Genomic DNA, 19922 nt, shown 5'->3' on the forward strand with positions numbered 1-19922 from the left:
TACGAGATCTTTGATACTATTTCGGTAAAAGTCTTGAAATAACTCCTCGTGCGAACTATTACAATACCAGTAATTGACGCCCACTTATTACTAAATTTACAACAGGAGAACAAAGTTTCATTAATAATTGATTTATTTATTAAGGTGTAGAGTTTCTTTGTTGGTTAGAAATCACTCAAAGCCAATCAAAATATCAAAGTAGTAGGTGGGATTTACGAAGTAGTTTCTTCAAGAATGAAGTGCCTTAAATTATATTTATCGGTAATTCAATATCGGTCATCTAATACCATCTAAATATATATGTACCTACATGGTGGAAATCATATTTATTTTTATTTATTTATTATATTACTAGCTTCTGCCGGTGGCTTTGCCTGCATTCTCGTGGAAAAAAAATCTTATATGTTATTGCAAACTTTAATCTACCCCTGTTTCAAATTTCATCGCGATCCCTTTAGCCGTTTTGACGTGATTGAGTAACAAACATACACATAAACTCACAATCTTTCGCATTTATAATATTAGATAATATTATCGACTGCATCTTGCGATCCCTGAGTTTTTTAGGTTTCTTGTGGTCACTGATTCAGTTTAAGATCTTAGAGGGATAAGTAGCAAAGATTGGGACTTTTTTAAATTTACTGTAATATGCCATTAAAACATAATACACGAGACGCCTGTATACGCCTTTGTATACCTAGGTACTTAAAGTTTTATTTAATTCGTTTTTTAATACTTTACGTGCACATTCCACGTTATATAACAGTTTGACCAGACAACTTTGAGATTTAACACCATTCTACAAGATCACAGTGGAAAATGTTTATAAGCTATTATCTGAATTCACATAAAGACTCGATATTGGCCACTTAATGATCTTTGCCATCGTTTATGGCGTACGACATTATGTTTATGGCTATAAAAATGGCGGACTTACGATGGACTCGCGATTTAATTAAGTCTATTGCATTCTTTGTTATTTTGTGCTCTTTATTACAAGTTGTCTCGTTCATTAAGTGTGGGATTCCGTACGAGTACGAGTTTTCTTTACGTTGAACAAAGAAGAAACGAGAGCGCGTTCGGCGCTCTGATTGGGCAGCGCGGCTGAACTAAGCAATCAGTACCCTTAGTACGAGTTTGCTTTACGTTTAAAGTAATCGAAACAAGAACGCGTTTGGTTGGTTTATTCGAGCTGGCCAATTAGATAGCCGAACGTGCTTTCATTTCGTTTACGTTCAACGTAAAACAAACTCGTACTAAGCCCTTTGATGTTTGTACATTTGATATAAGATATTTTGTGGTATACGACCGATTGGTTACTATTAGAGGCCTATGTTTAGCAGTGGACGTCTTGTAGCAAATAAGATGATGATACAATCAATGTTGAAATACATAAAAATGTGGAATACGTCCCGCATCAATGTTATTGATGCAAAAATGGTTTAGAATGTAAAACTCATTGCTTCAATCTATTAGAAACTTTCTATTATAGTTGTTTCAACCTAGATGTGAATACGAGTAAACCCCAAATAGTTACTGAGCACCTATTAATGACGTAATGGTAATTATTTTTGAAACTAAAGGTATTGTTTGTAGTCGTAGTATTTTGCCTTTCATTAAAGGTCACGCCTACGTCATTATTATTGAAACAATATTCCCTATATTTAACAGCTCTTTATGAACAATAAAGAGTCAATTACCATAGATTCCGGTGTAGTGGTATTGAGTCGTCTGTAAATATGTTTATAACTTGAATTTACACGCGATATTTTTTGGAGAATTGGTTTTGGTAGTGTCGTTTTTTCTAGCTTTACCTCTAATGATTATAAATGCCAATCAAAATAATTATAATTAGTGATTTTATTGTAACTTTCGGTGTCAATCAATTAATTATAATTAGTGTTGACGAGGAACTCGACTAGTTTCAAGCCATGCTACAGGCTCATATTCATGAGCAGCATTCCGCGACAATCGCCTCTAGCATGGCTTACTAAGAATCACTATCTGATATATTACACCTTTAAAAAGATAAAGAATCACTATCTGCTATCAGTCGGTACATTACTCAAATCGAGTAAAATCAAAATAGATTGAATAAGAATCATTTGAATAGTGACCTTATTTTGTAAACATTATGGATGTTTTTCAAAGTCCCAATCACCTACTTACGAATGTACAAAGGTACAAAGGAGCCGTCCTGATTGTTTTACCAAGTCTTTGAAACTAGACAACTCGATAACATCGATATTGACATACTTTGACGACGGTCAGTTGGCATCAGTTTGTTGGGATCTATGTATATACTGATTGTACTGTATATATATACTTGTACTCATGGTAATGGCTGACTTCTGTTCAGAGGTCCATGACTAACTACCGCACTCAGAGACATTTAATGATTACTTTAACTATTCTTTAGTAACGATTTTAATTCGAAGACAACTGTTGAGGCCTAGGATAAATAACCATTAAACGATACGGCGGTAAGCGTTTTTAAATAAGTACAATATGTTTTTTTTTCTCTTATTTCCTCATACCACTTTATGGAATAACGTTCTACGACCAGCTGGTTCAGCTAATATACTAAGCCTGTTTAAAAGTGTTAACACATTGAACGTCGAGGTGGTCACCGACGTTAGCAGAGGATTTGCCTTTAACAGCTTTCTATTGGCAGTCGAAGACTTAAATATTATTTTTCTCGCAGGTATAACAGGGCACGTGCGCATCGATGCAGTCGGCGACAGAGACGCAGACTACGCCATCTTAGATCTAGATCCTGTTACTGGAAAATTTGAGGTAAGCTATAGCTTAAGACGAGACTACGAGCCATCACGAGCCATCGCCATTATTCTTCGAAACTCCGATTTTTACCAAATTTTATAGCCCTATTCAGTAGGTCTGAGAATCGGTTACTATCTATTTTCTAGAAATAATTTATCAAAACAACGTTTGCCGGGTTAGCTAGTGAAAATATTAATGAAGGCTAATTTAAACCTTTTCGAATTTTATTTGAAACTTTCTAGCTGTCATCGTCGAATGTTCTAGAAATAACCTATTACAAAAAGATAAACTATAAAAACTAAAGTAATCATAAATATTTTAAAGATTGAATATTAAAACTGTATTTAATATCCATTTTGAAAGGTGAACGATGTTTAATACTTTGTTCTAAGTTTAAAGAAGTTTGATCAATCAAGAGCTTATTTAGTCAAAACGAGGATTTTAGCCAATTCTTAGACTTTGTTATAAAAGGTTTTTTTTGTTCAATGAAATTGTTTCGTAATTGGTATTTAAAGGCAGCCATTTTAGGTTTGTCTTGGGACTTGGGACCTGTTTTAGTTCGGGTCTATAATTGGAAGTCTTGCAGTTCAATTCGTTACGGTTACTGCTCACGACTTAGTAGCCAAGAAAAGCTTTTGGTATTTAAATGAAGATAGTTTTTTTTGAGATTAGACAAATATTGATAAATTTTTCATCAAATCATATTTCATGGAAATGGTAAATGTTATGTGAAACCTGATTGTGTGATAGTACTTATACAATGTTGCGTATAATATTTTTTATTTTACTATTGCGATTATATTGCAATAGTAATTAATAATCTTAACCACTTTGCACTCTTGAATAATAATCTCTGATAATTGAAAGGTCGATACATTTCACGTTACATTTGTTGGACAGATAATATTTTACTGTATAAATCACTGAAGAATTTAATTATTCATTTATTTCATTATCACTGTCATCGTCATCGAGATCGAGTTACAAAATGTACATTGATTTTTTACTTCTACAAAACATATTTACAATTGAAACAAACTTTCTCAGCCAGACGGTTTCTTCTAAGCTACGTAGTTTGGTGGGTACCATAGGGAGTAAACTAATTACTTGGAGAGTCGCGTGCGCCTTCCAAACTAACTTTATTTACAGTGGCCCTGGACATTGCGAACCATTTCTTTAATTAACCTTGGATAAATACATCAAATTACTGATTAACTTGGGTTTAATATAAAAATAAAGTATTTTAGACCGAGAAAAGTTTTTTGTTTGTTTTTTCGTAATTAGTGTGTGAGCCTGTATTAGCTCACATAAGAAGAATGTCAGTAGAATGTCACGGGGAGATTAATTAGAGAAAGAGTTTGTCATTAAAGTTTACATGTAAAGTTAAATGGACCTATATCAGACTAAAACATTACTAAAGGACAATAACTAACTATAGCCAATGGTAACATTTCACCCAGGTGGTGGCATTCTTCCACGGCCTCAACAGCAGCTACAAGCCGGTCGCAGGTAAAGCTATCCACTGGCCTGGAGGTCGCCGGGGTCCACCACCAGACACCCCTCGCTGTGGGTTCCTGTGGAACGACCCCATGTGCCAGGGTGGTAAGTATTTAATAGCAATCTTTTAATATTATTAACATATTTATTGTTTCAGGGATTTTTGTCTATAGGAATGCTTTTTAAGTAATTAAAAATAGTAATTTATTATTAAATAAACATAGTAGATTATTATTCGAGTACAATTTTAAAAAATATAATAGAGTTTGAAAGTGCCCAGACATTTATTATTTAACAGACAAAACCTTTTACTTCGATAGCATTTTAGTTGAAAATATTTTTATACCATATAATTACGCACAAAAGATTCTAAGTGGATTGCTTTTTGTTAAAAACTATTATTTTAAATTCACATCTTATAAACTAAGCAAAGTAACAAGGACACGTGTTGTATAAAGTATTGACAAAACAAAATCAACTTTAATAGTAACGACATAAGTCACAGATTCACAATGTACTTTATAAAAATCTCGACAAAGGTAGTTAACGAGCAATTACTAGTAAGTTCTTGTCCAAGTTCATGTCCATTCCCTTAAGTACATTATTAGCGGATTACATGACAATCCAATTACTTACAATTATAAAGAAACATAGTATATAACAATGTACATCAAGAGTACTTGATTAAGTGTGGGAGAGCTATGCTTCGGCACGAATGGGCCAGCTTGACCGGAGTGATACCACGGCCTCACAGAAAACCGACGTGAAACAACGCTTGCATTGTTTAAGTGAGGTTACCGGAGGCCCAATTACCCCCCTTCCCAGTTGTTACAATCCGTGATTCCTTAACAACTCTTAAATTCCTAATCCCCAGAATCGGTAACGCACTTGTAAAGCCTCTGGTGTTTCGGGTGTACATGGGCGGCGGCGATTGCTTACAATTAGGTGACACGAATGCTCGTTTACCAGGTTATACCATAAAAGAAAACTTGATTATATAATTATACAGCCTACTGTTTCTCATTAAGCCAAGTGTAGTAGTAAATGTTGTAGCTCGTAGCGACTACGCCGTAGCAGCTACGGCGTAGCACTCTGCGACTAATTAAAAAGACTGATTAAATTTTTTCTTTGTAAATGTGGAAGGAAGAAAACGTTAATATAATTTAAAAGATTGTAGTCTGAATACTTAAGGTGGAAGTAAGAGATTTGAGCACGATTCTGAAGTTTTGGCGAACGGAATTGTAATTATTGAAACTAAGTCACGATTGAAACAAATTCTGTAACAAAGTTACTAAAATAAAGTTTTTATCAATGCTAAAAGCAATGAACCTGAATTATTGGAGTGTTTTACCTAGATAATAAATTCTAGATAAAGTAACAGACCAAACAATTATAGTCTTTTTAATAAACATTAGTTTCAAATGCATACCGTACTAAAGATTATAATTTCAAAGACTATGTAACTTTAACTAATACCAAGGAGACTTCATCATACAAACAAGATGCCTTCATTACGTTGCTCTAAATTATTTATCATTGTTAATTAAACCGAGACAGGTTTACATAGAAACTTTTAAATTACTTTAAGTTTGTTACACTGTTACGTGGCTACTAACTCGTGTAGGTGTGTTAAAGTGTCTTATAATATGTAGTTTTGTAAACAGTACAAAAATATATGTACAATGTACTATATAATATGTATGGTTTTGGTCTCGAATTATTTGTAGATGTTCAGGGACGGTTTAAAAGGTAAGAAAATAATGTTTGAGGCGATACGAAGTTTGTCGGGTCAGTTAGTTTGTTCTGGCTATCTCTTAATTGGCTGGAACGATTTTAATGTGACTTTTAGTCACAAAGTTCTTATTCCACGTGAGCGTATCCGCGGGCATCAGCTAGTCTGTCTGTATAATAAGGTATATACATATAACAATTTCAAAGTACGAATTAACATATTTGACCGCTGTGTTCATATAGAAATACCCCACCAAAGATATAGTAGTATACTAAGTATGAGTACGTTATCTTGTGAGTCAATGCTCCTAAGACATCGCCCTCATAATTCAAGGTCGGCTCATACAGCTACCTTCTATATATGGAGGAGCACTATATAAAATCACGCATGACTTTCAATAAAGTATATAATGTCACTGATAGGTATTAATATTGTTAAAAGTATTTATAAAATGGATGCGAGAAATTTAGAAAATGTACATGCTGTTTCTTATTTTTGTTGCTATTAAAAAATATATAAATATTATTATTTAGTAAGGGTGATTAAAACCAACGTTTCATTCACCTAAATATACTGAGAAAAGCTTTACTAGTTTTTAATACAGAACTAGTTTTTTTTTTATGATATAAGCTGGTAAACGAGCCGGCGGATCACCTGGTGGTAACCAATCGCCACCGCCCATGGACACCCGAAACACCTGAAGTGTTACAAGTGCCTTTTCGGCCTTTTGCTGGTTAGGAATTTAAGGGTTGTAAGGGAATCGGGGATTGGGAAGATTATGAAGGGGGTTAATTGGGCCTCCGGTAAAACCTCACGCACAATGAAATACAACGCCAGCGTTGTTTCACGTCGGTTTTCTGTAAGGCCGTGTATCACTCCAGTCGAGCCGGCTCACTCGTGCCGAGGCTTGGCTCTCCCACAGTTAGTAAGACAATACTAATTTAATATGATTCATGCTAGTTATTATAAAACTGTACTAAGGTTCATTAAGTTTGTCCGTTAAACTGTAAAGCTGCGTGTTTACACTTCTTACTGATAAAAAAATAATAATAGAGACATACCTTCGTCAATAATGTCCTCAATAATCAAACCTCAAGTGATATGTGGTTTAAATTAAGTCATAAGAGGTCTCCCCATATATATGTGTGGTTGTATAAAACGTCACATTGTTGTCTGCTATGTACAATATTTGTTGCACGCTGCCCGGACAGAGGCGCAGACTGTTATAATCTATTGTTTCATCGGACTAGCAGTCTTCCTCACCTTCGCTGTCACTGCTGCGTGTGTTGCTTACAAGTAAGTCGATTATCAAGAATGTTCTTTGTTACCAGTACCCTTAGACGAGTTTGAAAGTGATCAAAACGAGAGCGCATTCGACGCTCTGATTGGTTGGTTTATTCGAGCTGCCCAATCAGGACGCCGAATGCGCTCACGTTTCGACACTTTAAACGTAAAGCAAGCTCGTAATAAGGGTTACAGAACATTACTAATAATGAATGATGTGAACTTAAACGGTTTAATTATTTGATAAAATAAGAATGATTCTGACTCCTTTACCTCTTCTTGAATTATGATCCCCGACCTAACTTCCAAGTGCGAACAATATTGTACCGTACTTTAGTTGCAATAAGGTTCGTAGTCCTGCAGTGGACTGTCACAGAAAGTTCAGCGTACTAATATAATACTAGAGACCTTTTTGTATTTACCTTTTATTTTGATAATATTAATTTTGTTCTGCTGAGTTAAGTAGCAGATTAAATAATAATGTATTAAATAAATTAAAATTAGTTTTTGTATCACATTTTTAGAGATGATCGCTGTATATTGGTTTACGTCGAGTCTCATTAAAGTGAAAAGAAGATTATTATGAGCGTGAAATTATGTTTATTTTTTATCTATACATATAATAAAATCGTAGAAAAGTGCTGTCTGTACATTGAAAATAAAAATAAAAAATTTAGCAGGGGTTATTGTTATGTCGATGTCGAACCCAAAAATGTAATTAACTTCCCCATTTTTTGTCTGTTTGTCTGTTTGTCTGTTTGTCTGTTTGTCTGTTTGTCTGTTCGTCTGTGCGCGCTAATCTCAGAAACGGCTGATCCGAGTTGATGCGGTTTTCACGAATATATTGTGGGATGCTTAAATTTACATTTAGTGTTTGTTTCATGTCAATCGGTTCATAAATAAAAAAGTTGAAATGTCAAATTAAAGAATCACGTCGAACATTCTATGCTTATACCATTAATCTCCGCAACTATTTGACGGATTGAAATTTGGTACAGATATAGTTTAGAACCTTAGAAAGGACATAGATATATTTTTATTTCAAAAATCAAAAAATAAAAATAAGAAATAAATTATTTATAAATAATTCTATGTCGATCGTTACACGACTTCGGTTTGTTATTGTTTTAATTTATCGAAAAAAAGTAAATAAATAGTAGGTATGAAAAAAATAATATCAATATAATAAAACATTTAGTACAAAGAAAATGCTCTAACGGAGTATAGATAATTCTATGTCGATCGTTACACGACTTGTTCATGTTATTGTTTTAATTCATCGAAAAAAGTAAATAAATAGTAAAAAGGTATGAAAAAAATAATATCAATATAATTAAACTTTTAGTACAAAGAAAATGCCCGAACGGAGTATAAATAAATAATCCAAGTTGTCTTTCGATTTCGGATCGAAATAGATCGCGCTATGGTTTCGTTACATTCATTTGGTTGGGTATCGGCCGAGCGCTTCGGTACTATCGTAGAAAAAGTGTATTATCAGTCGTATGATTATTTGTCTTAGTGGTCCTGCTGTTTCGTATATTCTAAATTGGTTTCGTTGTATTTGTCAATTAATAAGTTTATTTGTTGGGTTTTCCTGGTTTTTTGGTTAAACTATTTAACGTAGGTTTAGTTTGATATCGATTATTAGTAGTTACTGTAGTTAGTTTTTTTAATAAAATTGTAAGTCTAATTTTTTTTTAATTAGATTAGATTTAAGTCGTTTCTTTTAAATTATTTAGTTTAAGCTTGGTTATTATAGCATAGAGGATAGGTTGTAATATAGTTTCTTTTTTAATTGTTATAAATTCGTAATTCGTAGCTTTCTTTAGTTTTAAGTTAGTTTAAGTCCGTTTTTAAACTATTTTTTCAATGCCCTAAGTGAGTATACATCTATTAAATTCAAACGCAGAGCTCATTATGTTGATTTTTGAAGAGTTCCCTGGAATATCTTCCACATCTCATTTTTGAAGAGATCCCGCGAGATCGGGAACTATGTGGTTAAAACCAAAAATTTGCCGGAAGTCACTATTCCACGCGAACGAAGTCGCGGGCAAAAGCTAGTATTGAATATAAATAAAAAGTTTCTCGATTAGTAATTTATCAATTTATCATCGAGTGGCAGGCTAATTGAAGTTTGTTAAATTTCTTTTATCATTTTATTTTGAATCTTAAGTTGTGTACCTTAAGTTTGAAAGTGAATTTCTTTCAAGTTTTTATTGACATTTACGATGGCTTGGAGTTATTAATCTCAGATTATGTCTAAGTTTGCCCTAAGCTTAATTGGAAAACAAAGTATGATATTCTCAAGGATTTCGAAGAAAATGTTAATTTAATCTAAATTTAATTAGGTTTCCTTTAGGCTTCCTTATAGATCAAGTGTTTTATAGAAGTGATTACTTGTATAACGCGAGATCTCTTAAGGTCACTCGATATTTAACAAAGAGTCTGATTTGAAAGTCTTCATTTACGTTTAAGAATAACTTAAATGAAACATGATATTCATATCATGAATTTAGTTCAAGTTCAATATACGCTGTTTTTGTTTCGCTTTTATAAAAACTATTGGCAAATCCGATAAAGTTAAAAATATGCATCTACACAGCGCCTAATACAAGAGTTTTTAGATCTGTAAAGGTTAACTAATAGGGTAGATGACTAATTTTAATTTTAATGTCCGTTTTGTAGATTATTTTAAAATATTTGACACCAATTTTTCATTTTCTTATGAAACAAATACTTTCGAAGATATGTCCACGAAGAAATTACTTTCAGGTACATTTTATACCTAGAAATGACGTATTTACTGTCATTCCTCAACTTTGATTAGTTTTATCTAAGTATTCTATATCTTATATAGATTAAATAATAATATAACTTAACGGACGGACTAAATAGATTTTTAATTTTCATACCCTGTCATCATTCCTATTACCGCTTTTATACGTGTCCTTATTTGTCTATTCATGTGTATGGCAGGCAGGCTCGTATAGACGCAGAGCTGAACAATACATCCTGGCGAGTTAGACCTGAAGAGGTACTGGTTGAGGTTGGAACTGGTATTGGAGCCAGTCCAGCGCTGCACAGCATCAATGAAGTACTCAAGGTATATTTTACTATATTTTGTGTGGGTGTGTGAGTGAGTGATGTGTGGGTGACTAAAGACACGTTAGATAAGTTTGTTTTAAAACAAATAATGATATTAATAGTACGTATAATAATATGTGTTAAACTTCTTGTGTCAATACTTCCAAATTACAAGGAATAATTTTGATTACGTAATAATAATTATTAGTATGACTCACGAAAGCTATACTACAAACGGGAATAATTGTTTTTTAAAGGTTACTACTGCTGAAATTGTTACTAAAGTTACTTAATTTCATCGTAGTAATTAAGTTCTATATTAGTTCATACATATATACATTTATTTCTTTCATACTAAAAGTAATTATGAACCTTAATTAGTTTATTAATGAGATTGCTAAGTAACCTTTCATAACTAATTATTGTTATTTTCGTATATTTCATCTTTCACCCAAATATCAAATTTATTAGTAGTACTTGTGCAAATATACGCTTACAAACACATCCATTCACATACACTTCACACATGAGAACAACAATTTGTTAAGTAAGTAATAAGTGTGGGAGAGCCCTGCTTCGGTACGAACGGGCTGGTTCGACCGGAGTGATACCACGGCCTCACAGAAAACAACCAACGTGAAACAATGTTTGCGTTGTGTGGGTGAGGTTATCGGAGGCCCAATTACCACCCTTGCCAATCTTCCGTATGCCCGATTCCCCAGTAACTCTTAAATGCCTAACCCCCAAAAGACAGACAACGCACTTGTAACGCCTCTGGTGTTTCGGGTGTCCATGGGCGACGGCGATTGCTTACCATCAAACGATAGTTAAGCTCGTTTTCTAGCTCGTGCCATAAAAATTGTGGAACACATAAACAATTGTTTTGTGTATGGATCGAACATGCGATACGATCCGCAACAGCTTGTCGCCTAACTACTGCGACAATCGTGCAATCTTAATATTGTGCCCAGTATATGGTATTCGTGACAGTTACATTAATTTTAGACGCATTTAATTTCTGTATTTGGTTGTTTACTAATGATTCCAGTTCCATTTAATGGAATATCAGCCTAATGGTCTCTAATATTAAATTGAGTTTGAGTATTTGAACTATGATCGACTCCAATACATGCTTTCACATTAATTAATTTATAATATAGCGTAGAGCTAAGTAATGCATTGTTGTATTTCAGTATTCAGTACTATTAAATTCGACCAGTAACGTTGTGTTATTATTTAAACTATGTAGTAAATAATATTTGCGATTAATTTAATACGGTAATACTTAAGTAGGTTTCAAGATGGTGAATATAAAAATTAAATGGTTCACAAATACATATCAGAATTATGGATAATCGAAAAATGATAAGTAACGGTAAGGCGAAATTAAAATTATCATGATACACTTGCACCTTAACACTTTTAATATTAAGATCTAATAGTGTTTTTCTTTGCCAAACAATTATCCTTCTTATGATGTTTATATTCTGTTTCACAATCCCATAACAAACATTTCCTAATAACAGCTTTCTTTTCGTTAATCGACTCAACGCGTAATTAAGCAATATATTATTTACTAGGTTTTGCCCGCGACTTCGTTCGCGTGGAATAGTGACTTCCGGCAAATTTTTGGTTTTAACAACATAGTTCCCGATCTCGCGGGATCTCTTCAAAAATGAGATGTGGAAGATATTCCAGGGAACTCTTCAAAAATCAACATAATGAGCTCTGCGTTTGAATTTAATAGATGTATACTCACTTAGGGCATTGAAAAAATAGTTTAAAAACGGACTTAAACTAAAGAAATATTATAATCTTTCCGAACTTAAGATGAAAACTAACTTAAAACTAAAGAAAGCTACGAATTACGAATTTATAACAATTAAAAAAGAAATTATATTACAACCTATCCTCTATGCTATAATAACCAAGCTTAAACTAAATAATTTAAAAGAAATGACGAAATCTAATCTAATTAATTTATAAATTAGACTTACAATTTTATTAAACAAACTAACTACAGTAACTACTAATAATCGATATCAAACTAAACCTACGTTAATAGTTTAACCAGAAAACCAGGAAAACCCAACTAATAAAATTATTAATTGACAAATACAACGAAACCAATTTAGAATATACGAAACAGCAGGACCACTATTGTTCAATTTCGTACTTATAGTACGGAATTGAACATTGTATGACCGGAATAAATTTTTAATTTTATTTTTTGATTTTTGAAATAAAAATCCTATGTCCTTTCTAAGGTTCTAAACTATATCTGTACCAAATTTCAACCAAATCCGTCAAATAGTTGCGGAGATTAATGGTATAAGCATAGAATAGTGTTCGACGTGATTCTTTAATTTGACATAACTTTTTTATTTATGAACCGATTGACATGAAACAAACACTAAATGTTAATTTAAACATACCACAATATATTCGTGAAAATCGCATTTAACTCGGTAGAGCCGTTTCTGAGATTAGCTCGCATAGACAAACAGACAAAAAAAGTTAATTACATTTTTGGGTTCGACATCGACATAACAATAACCCCTGCTAATTTTTTTATTTTTATTTTCAATGTACAGACAGCACTTTTCTACGATTTTATTATATGTATATTTTCAATGTACAGACAGCACTTTTCTACGATTTTATTATATGTATAGATTGACATGAAACAAACACTAAATGTAAATTGAAGCATACCACAATATATTCGTGAAAACCGCATCCAAATAGGATCAGCCGTTTCTGAGATTAGCGTGCATAGACAAACAGACAAACAGACAAACAGATAAACAGACAAACAGACAAAAAAAAAGTTAATTACATTTTTGGGTTCGACATAACAATAACCCCGGCTATTTTTTTTATTTTTATTTTCAATGTACAGACAGCACTTTTCTACGATTTTATTATATGTATATAGATTGCCTTTGTATTTCATGTTCAGATTATATTTATCTTTATAACATAATCTTCCCTGGCTGGCTAAGGCTCTTTCACTTGTTGCAGATAAAAATACATATTATACGTACATACATACAACATACATATGTAATCTCACACCTGTCTTCTATGGGGGTAGGCAGAGACAATGGAACGCCAATTTACTCTTTCACTTCATCAATAGTCATCAGTCTTTTCATACATGCTCGTCGGTTAAGGGTACTTTTAATTTGGTCCTTCTTTAATATATCGCCAATCTGGTCGCTATATGTATACCTATCTAGCTACTTCATATCCTTGTATATTTCTTTCGTAAATTTGCTTTTATCCATCCTTATAACATGTCCAAACCATCGTACCACATATTATACTTATTTATTTACTTTGAAAATATAGGCTGCTACAATAATGTTAGCCCCCAAAGTCAATAGACTTTGGGGTCTAATAAAACCTGTGAGCTTTCGCGGCATAGATACATTCGTTAGGCCGCCCAAAGATAGGTTAATAAACTTTGCTAACCACACAAACCTATTGGTATTGGTTAGTATTGGATTTATCGGTGATCCGTTTCAGTGGACTCGAAATGGTTAAGAAATAGGGTTCTATTAGATCTAGGGTTTTACAACAAATCTGGTTAAGATTCAGTGACAACTATCAACAAATCGAAGAAAGCCAGTAGAAAGGACGATGTGTAATATTTTGTTGTTAATTATATTAAACAGTTTACTCGAGTTGTGTGTTACAATAAACCATTGGTTTGCACGGCACTCTATGAGTATGAATATCGTCCCTAATTTAGCTTGAAACTGATTGAGTTACCTCTTCATACAATCAATCGTCAAAACTAATAAGCCTTCAAGAAAAGAGTGTATTCCTTTTTGAAAGGCCAGCTACGCACATGTTACTCCTCTGGTGTCGTGAGTGTCCATAGGCGGTGATCGCTTACCATCAGGTGATCCGTCGGCTCGTTTGCCTCCTATTCCATAAATAATGTCTCACAAGAGCTATATTTTGTCTGTTTTACAATAGCTTTCCCTGGGTTGGAGCACCCGCGGCAGTACAGGCGCAGCATCTACTCTGGGCACTCCATCTCTTACCCTGTCTTCCTTCACCGTGGGTCTGTACAAGGGGAACAGGGTGGCTGTGAAGAAGATCCACAGAAAGAAGTTGGATCTTAATAAGAAACTGCTATGGGAAATTAAACAGGTTTGTAACAACACTTATTATTAATATTAGTTTTGATAGCTTACTTGATATAAGAGAGATGGAACCTTTACGTCAACGTGCCGTTAAAGAAAGGTTTTTTAAGGTGCCTTAAAAACATTTTTTTGGTACTTTGGTAAGCATTTAAATACTATCCAATTTTGTGATTAAGGTTTGATTTTATTTCCATGTCTAAGAAATGTAATTAGTATGTTTTTTAAATTGAATTTACCTTAAAATATAGACATTGCACCGGAATCTCAGATAATTTAGCTAAAAATTATTTATATGGCTGATTACATTTAACTTTCTTTGAACAAAAACGTTCGCGTGATATTGTATATTAAACGAGAGAACCTGCAGTATCTAATTAGTGTGTACACAAAACTGACGTCTCACCCTCAATTAATAGATTACTAATTACGATGATGGATCTTTTGTTCACAAATGGGCGATTGATTGATTGATATTACGTCATGTTGGAGAATTAACTTTATTGCAAGAGAAGCAAGGTATAAAATGCTTTTGAAGTGCTATTTTATCTAAAAGCCGAGGGTGATAAATGATATGATAGCTTCATTAGGGTATTGATGGGTTCCGGTAATATTAATTAATGTCGCCCAAAGCTACATATCCTTGAATTTGGTTAATGGCACATAGACCGCAGGTTTGATCCAGTATTTATGTTGATAGTACGTATGATTTTTGAATAGTAACATAGACCCATAGACCATACTCGTTCATAATGTAACTTAGGACAAGTGAGATAATTTTTAAAACGGTTTATTATTTACTACGCTTGTTCGTTACGAATCAATAAAAGTTGAAAATGTAAAACGCAAATTGATATTTGGAATATAAATATTATGGACAATTGATTGACACGGTGACAATGGTAAGGGCTTTTCCACCAGATACGTGCTATGTAGCTATACTACGCGAAGATGTTATAACTTCGAAACTATGTGACCGTTTCCAATGGCACTAATATGTAGCTATGCGAGGAAGTTGCGCAGTTCGAGTATTCGATATACCGATATAGGGAAGTCATCCATAGCACGCTGTTGATTATCTCTTTGCATATAGAAATCATAACTTAGCTGAGTCCGTTTTATAAGTTACGCTATGTGTACCAATGAGTTATTGGTGGAAGCTAAAAACATCCACAGCAACGTAGCTAGCACATCTCTGGTGAAAAACACCTTTAAAGCTAAAAATTGTGGCACCACTACCAGCGCCCTACTCCAGATAAACAAATAATTGTTCAGATAAGTAAGACTCCAAGACTAAAGCACCCTACAATTTCAAGTAACTTGACAGTCACATTTATGTGACAGTTAATCAAATGTGACGTCACGAAGCTGCCATATACTAACTGGAAGTCGTAATTCGGAGTGACAGGAATTCTTGGAATCTGTTCTCGATGTTGTAACTAAATCCCTTTGGAGATAACTTCTTGTTAAGGTGTATAGGTATGGTAATTGAATATTGGAATTATATGTGTGTTTATATGAACAACCCCTCATGGTGATGTGAATAATATTGGATTACCAGCACCATGAACCTTTCCTTTTACTAGCTATATTTTGAGTTTTATGTGGTGGGATAAGAGTTAGAGCATATTTCATACAGTTCAAATATAAATATTTTTTTAAAAACTGAAAAAGTCAAATAATGCTTCTCGACCTGAGAATCGAACAGTAGCGTTGGCAGTCATTCAACAAACGAGGCAGTCTTCTTGTTGCCTTCTTCTTTTTCTTATTCACCAGTACACCTATCATAATATTCACCTACATATGTGTGTAAGATTGTAATTGGCCTTCATTTAATCATAGTTTTAGTTTTCTTAACGTAAAAACAAAATAAAATATTTTTTTATTCTTCTTCAATAATCATAATCATTATTCGACTACTAGGCTCGAAATGTGTCCCACGAGAACACAGCGCGGTTTATCGGCGCGTGTGTCGACTGTCCGCTGGTGTTCGTGCTGACTGAGTACTGTCCCAAGGGATCCTTGAAGGACGTCCTCTCCAATGATGAGCTGCAGCTGGACTGGAACTTCAGGACGTCGCTGGTGCATGATATTGTGCAGGTAAGTGGATGATATGATACATTTGGATGCTTCGGTGCGATTAGGAACAATTATTTAGTGTTTTAATTTTTTACGAATTCTGTAGCATCGTACCGACGGAATTGGCGACCGGCAACGGTTAATATTGTGGTGTAGGGATAAGATCAGTCCGGAGGCTTAAGAGGCCCATTTCTCATGCATGAGGACACAGGTTCGAAACCTATCAATGCGAGCTTTTCCAGGTTATATGTACTTTCTAAGATTACTAACGATGAAAAAACAACAAGTCGTTGTGTGTATTTCGTGTAGAAACAACAATATACAGAATACCATCGTAGGTAAAACGGGGTTTGAACCCACAATACATAATTTAGCTACCAATAACTGTACAGTCGAGGCATGGTATAAAAATTCAAAGATTTTTTTCATGGCCCGTTTGTTCCATGTACCTTTTCCAAAGCGAAGGTGAAATAAAAATAAAGCATTCTTTGTTAAAACAGGTTTCTTTGCCTTGATCTACACAATTAATAAGGTTAATCAATGCTTCAACTAATTACTACATAGCGTCGTATAAACAAAGGTTAATTGGTTGCGTAATAAAGAAAATTACTCCTTTGTATACCTACATTTGCAATCGTAATGTAAGGTTTTGTGATTCCAATCAAAATGCTTTCAATATTTTAATATTTAAATCATTCCGTGTACCTATTAAACAATGAATCAGTAACTTGATTTATTTTGCCTCTACGTACCTATAGTTCATTGTTATAACAATATTATGAACCTTCCCCCTGGGCATAGTCGATATCTTAATCCAGTAACCAATTTTTTACTTTTTTGTCACATTTTCGGACCAATTAAAAATAGCTTAAAGATTACATAGCTTTTTATATCTAGACAAAGGAAAACAATAAGTTAATTGTGAATGTTTCGACCTGTCACCGAATTTACCGCCTTAGGGAGTCTAAGTTTGAGAGCTGTTAGTAAAGTAAAGCTGTACAAAACCAGTTTATTATGGTCCACGATACGATTAATAAACATAACTGGCGAAACACGAGTATACCTCAATAAAACCTCCACTCTTCTTTGAAAGAAATAGGTGTGATGTTAAAATATAATGAGCGCATCAGAACTGTGGGCACCTCTCATGTTAAGTGCTGCGTTTTGTAACGCCAGACAGATTTAATAAACATTTGAAAGGTTCTTAAGTATCTACTCTCACTCCGTGTTTATTTAAAAAGCTTTTATTAATCTTAAATAAATTATTACATTTTGGATTGTATAGCAAATGTAGTTAATCTATATGCTAGACATGTAATTACTAAAATTTTGATGATAAACGTAAAGGATTTACTAAAATACAAACATCTAAAATAAACATCATCACTTACCATCAGGTGAAATAGCGGCCAACGTCGACCGATTAAATTAAAAAAAATATGTAATAGGTAATGATCAAACAATCTTACATTTTGTTGATTTGATGTTTTGATTGGAGTTAGCTTAAAATCTATACTAATATTATAAAGCTGAAGAGTTTGTTTGTTTGAACGCGCTAATCTCCGAAACTACTGGTTCGATTTGAATAATTATTTTTGTGTTGAATAGTGCATTTATCGAGGAAGGCTATAGGCTATAAAACATCACGCTATGACCAATAGGAGCCAAGCAGAGCGGGTGAAACCGCGCGGAAGTAGCTAGTAATAGATACACATAAACCCTAATTCAATAATATTCAAATTAATTCATGATTAGTAGTTAACAAGAAATGAAATTAAAAACGGATTTACCATCTTGATTTATTAGCAAACTTGATTTGTAGTCCCGTAACGATTAGTTACAAGAAATAAAATTAATACAGATTGAACATAATCTTGATTTATTAGTAAACTAGTACCATAACCTATACCTTTAGTTACGTATGCAAACTGGAAGATTGTCGTCTCACAATTGTTTACGCTTTACGTTTTTTTAAATACATAACACATTACATTCGTAAGTGTAACAATCACTTATAAGCCAACACCACATGCCCTATATCAGGTTACACATAACTTTTTAATTTAAACATTATAATCCTGAAGTTAATCAATTACTTAACTATAAAAAATAAGTAAAATAAGTAGAGTAAGTAAGTGTTGAATATAAAGCGTAAATAGATGACAAACAAACCTACGAACTTTTAATATTATAAGTAACATAAAATAATACAGCTTGTATATTGGCATTGTGTACTGCAGAATCCATTAACTAATATTTAAAATACATAAATAAATAAATTGTTCGTTGTCCAGGGCATGTGCTACTTACATGGCGGGCTGGGTGCGCACGGCAAGCTGCGTTCCTCGAACTGTCTCATCGATGGACGCTTCGTGCTGAAGATCTCCGACTACGGCCTCAACACGCTGTGCACACCGACCGACCTCATAAAGGATGACACATATTATTACAGTAATTGCTTGTTATAATTTTATTAAACTTCATATAGCATAAGTGTGGGAGAGCTATGCTTCGGCGCGAATGGGCCGGCTGATACCACGGTTTCACAGAAAACCGACGCACTTGTAACATCTCTAATGTTTCGGGTGTCGATGGGCCACGGTGATGGCTTACCATCAGGTGATTCGCCAGCTAGTTTACCGACCGTCTTAGAACATAATTTTAAAAACATTGTATGTAAAACTGTTTTTTAGAAAGAATAAGGATTCCTACGTATTGCACGATTGTGAATGCTGCAGTTTCACATAGACACTGCAACAACAGTTTTTTGGAGTTTATTATTTTCTATCACCTTATTTGCAGCTATTGTTATTTTTCACTTCTGTTCTTGATGGCAATTTCGTCTGCGTGGATTAGAGACTCAGGCAGTTTTTTTGTTTGAACAACAAGTTTTTTGTTGTTCAGTAAAGATGGAACTTTTCTAATGTTTTTTTTTTAAATAGAGTAGTTTATGTGTAGAAACGTTACAAACATACAGATAAAACACAAATATTTCTCTCATATTTTTCTGTCTTTACTATATGGGTTATCATAATTAACTGTTTTAATACTTTACGCATTTAATGCACAACATATAATCAACCTAATTCATTAAAGTAAGCGGTCTGCGGTTTTAATATATTCAAATTTAGCGTTGGTTTGTTTGTGATTTAAGTCCCGTTTAATATCTGTAGTGCTTGCATTTATTAAATGATATTACCTATGCTATTTGTTAATTTATTAGTCTGTATTACTTGATGATATTACCTATGCTATTTGTTAATTTATTAGTCTGTATTACTTGGTATTTGTTTTATAAGTATTTTAGTGAT

At 33.5% G+C, this 19922-nt stretch overlaps 1 protein-coding gene across 1 annotated transcript in view; it reads left to right on the forward strand.

Annotated features, from left to right (window-relative positions):
- LOC118266321 (atrial natriuretic peptide receptor 1) overlaps nucleotides 1-19922 on the forward strand; it is a 62268-nt gene that overhangs the window by 35587 nt on the left and 6759 nt on the right. The window contains exons 9-15 of the mRNA XM_050694771.1: nucleotides 2705-2796; nucleotides 4242-4383; nucleotides 7222-7306; nucleotides 10271-10397; nucleotides 14366-14542; nucleotides 16456-16632; nucleotides 18906-19062. Coding sequence (XP_050550728.1) covers nucleotides 2705-2796; nucleotides 4242-4383; nucleotides 7222-7306; nucleotides 10271-10397; nucleotides 14366-14542; nucleotides 16456-16632; nucleotides 18906-19062 — 957 coding nt within the window. The remainder of the gene's footprint in view (nucleotides 1-2704; nucleotides 2797-4241; nucleotides 4384-7221; nucleotides 7307-10270; nucleotides 10398-14365; nucleotides 14543-16455; nucleotides 16633-18905; nucleotides 19063-19922) is intronic.

Source organism: Spodoptera frugiperda, chromosome 7 (assembly GCF_023101765.2).
Source record: "Spodoptera frugiperda isolate SF20-4 chromosome 7, AGI-APGP_CSIRO_Sfru_2.0, whole genome shotgun sequence".
Taxonomy (NCBI): domain Eukaryota; kingdom Metazoa; phylum Arthropoda; class Insecta; order Lepidoptera; family Noctuidae; genus Spodoptera; species Spodoptera frugiperda.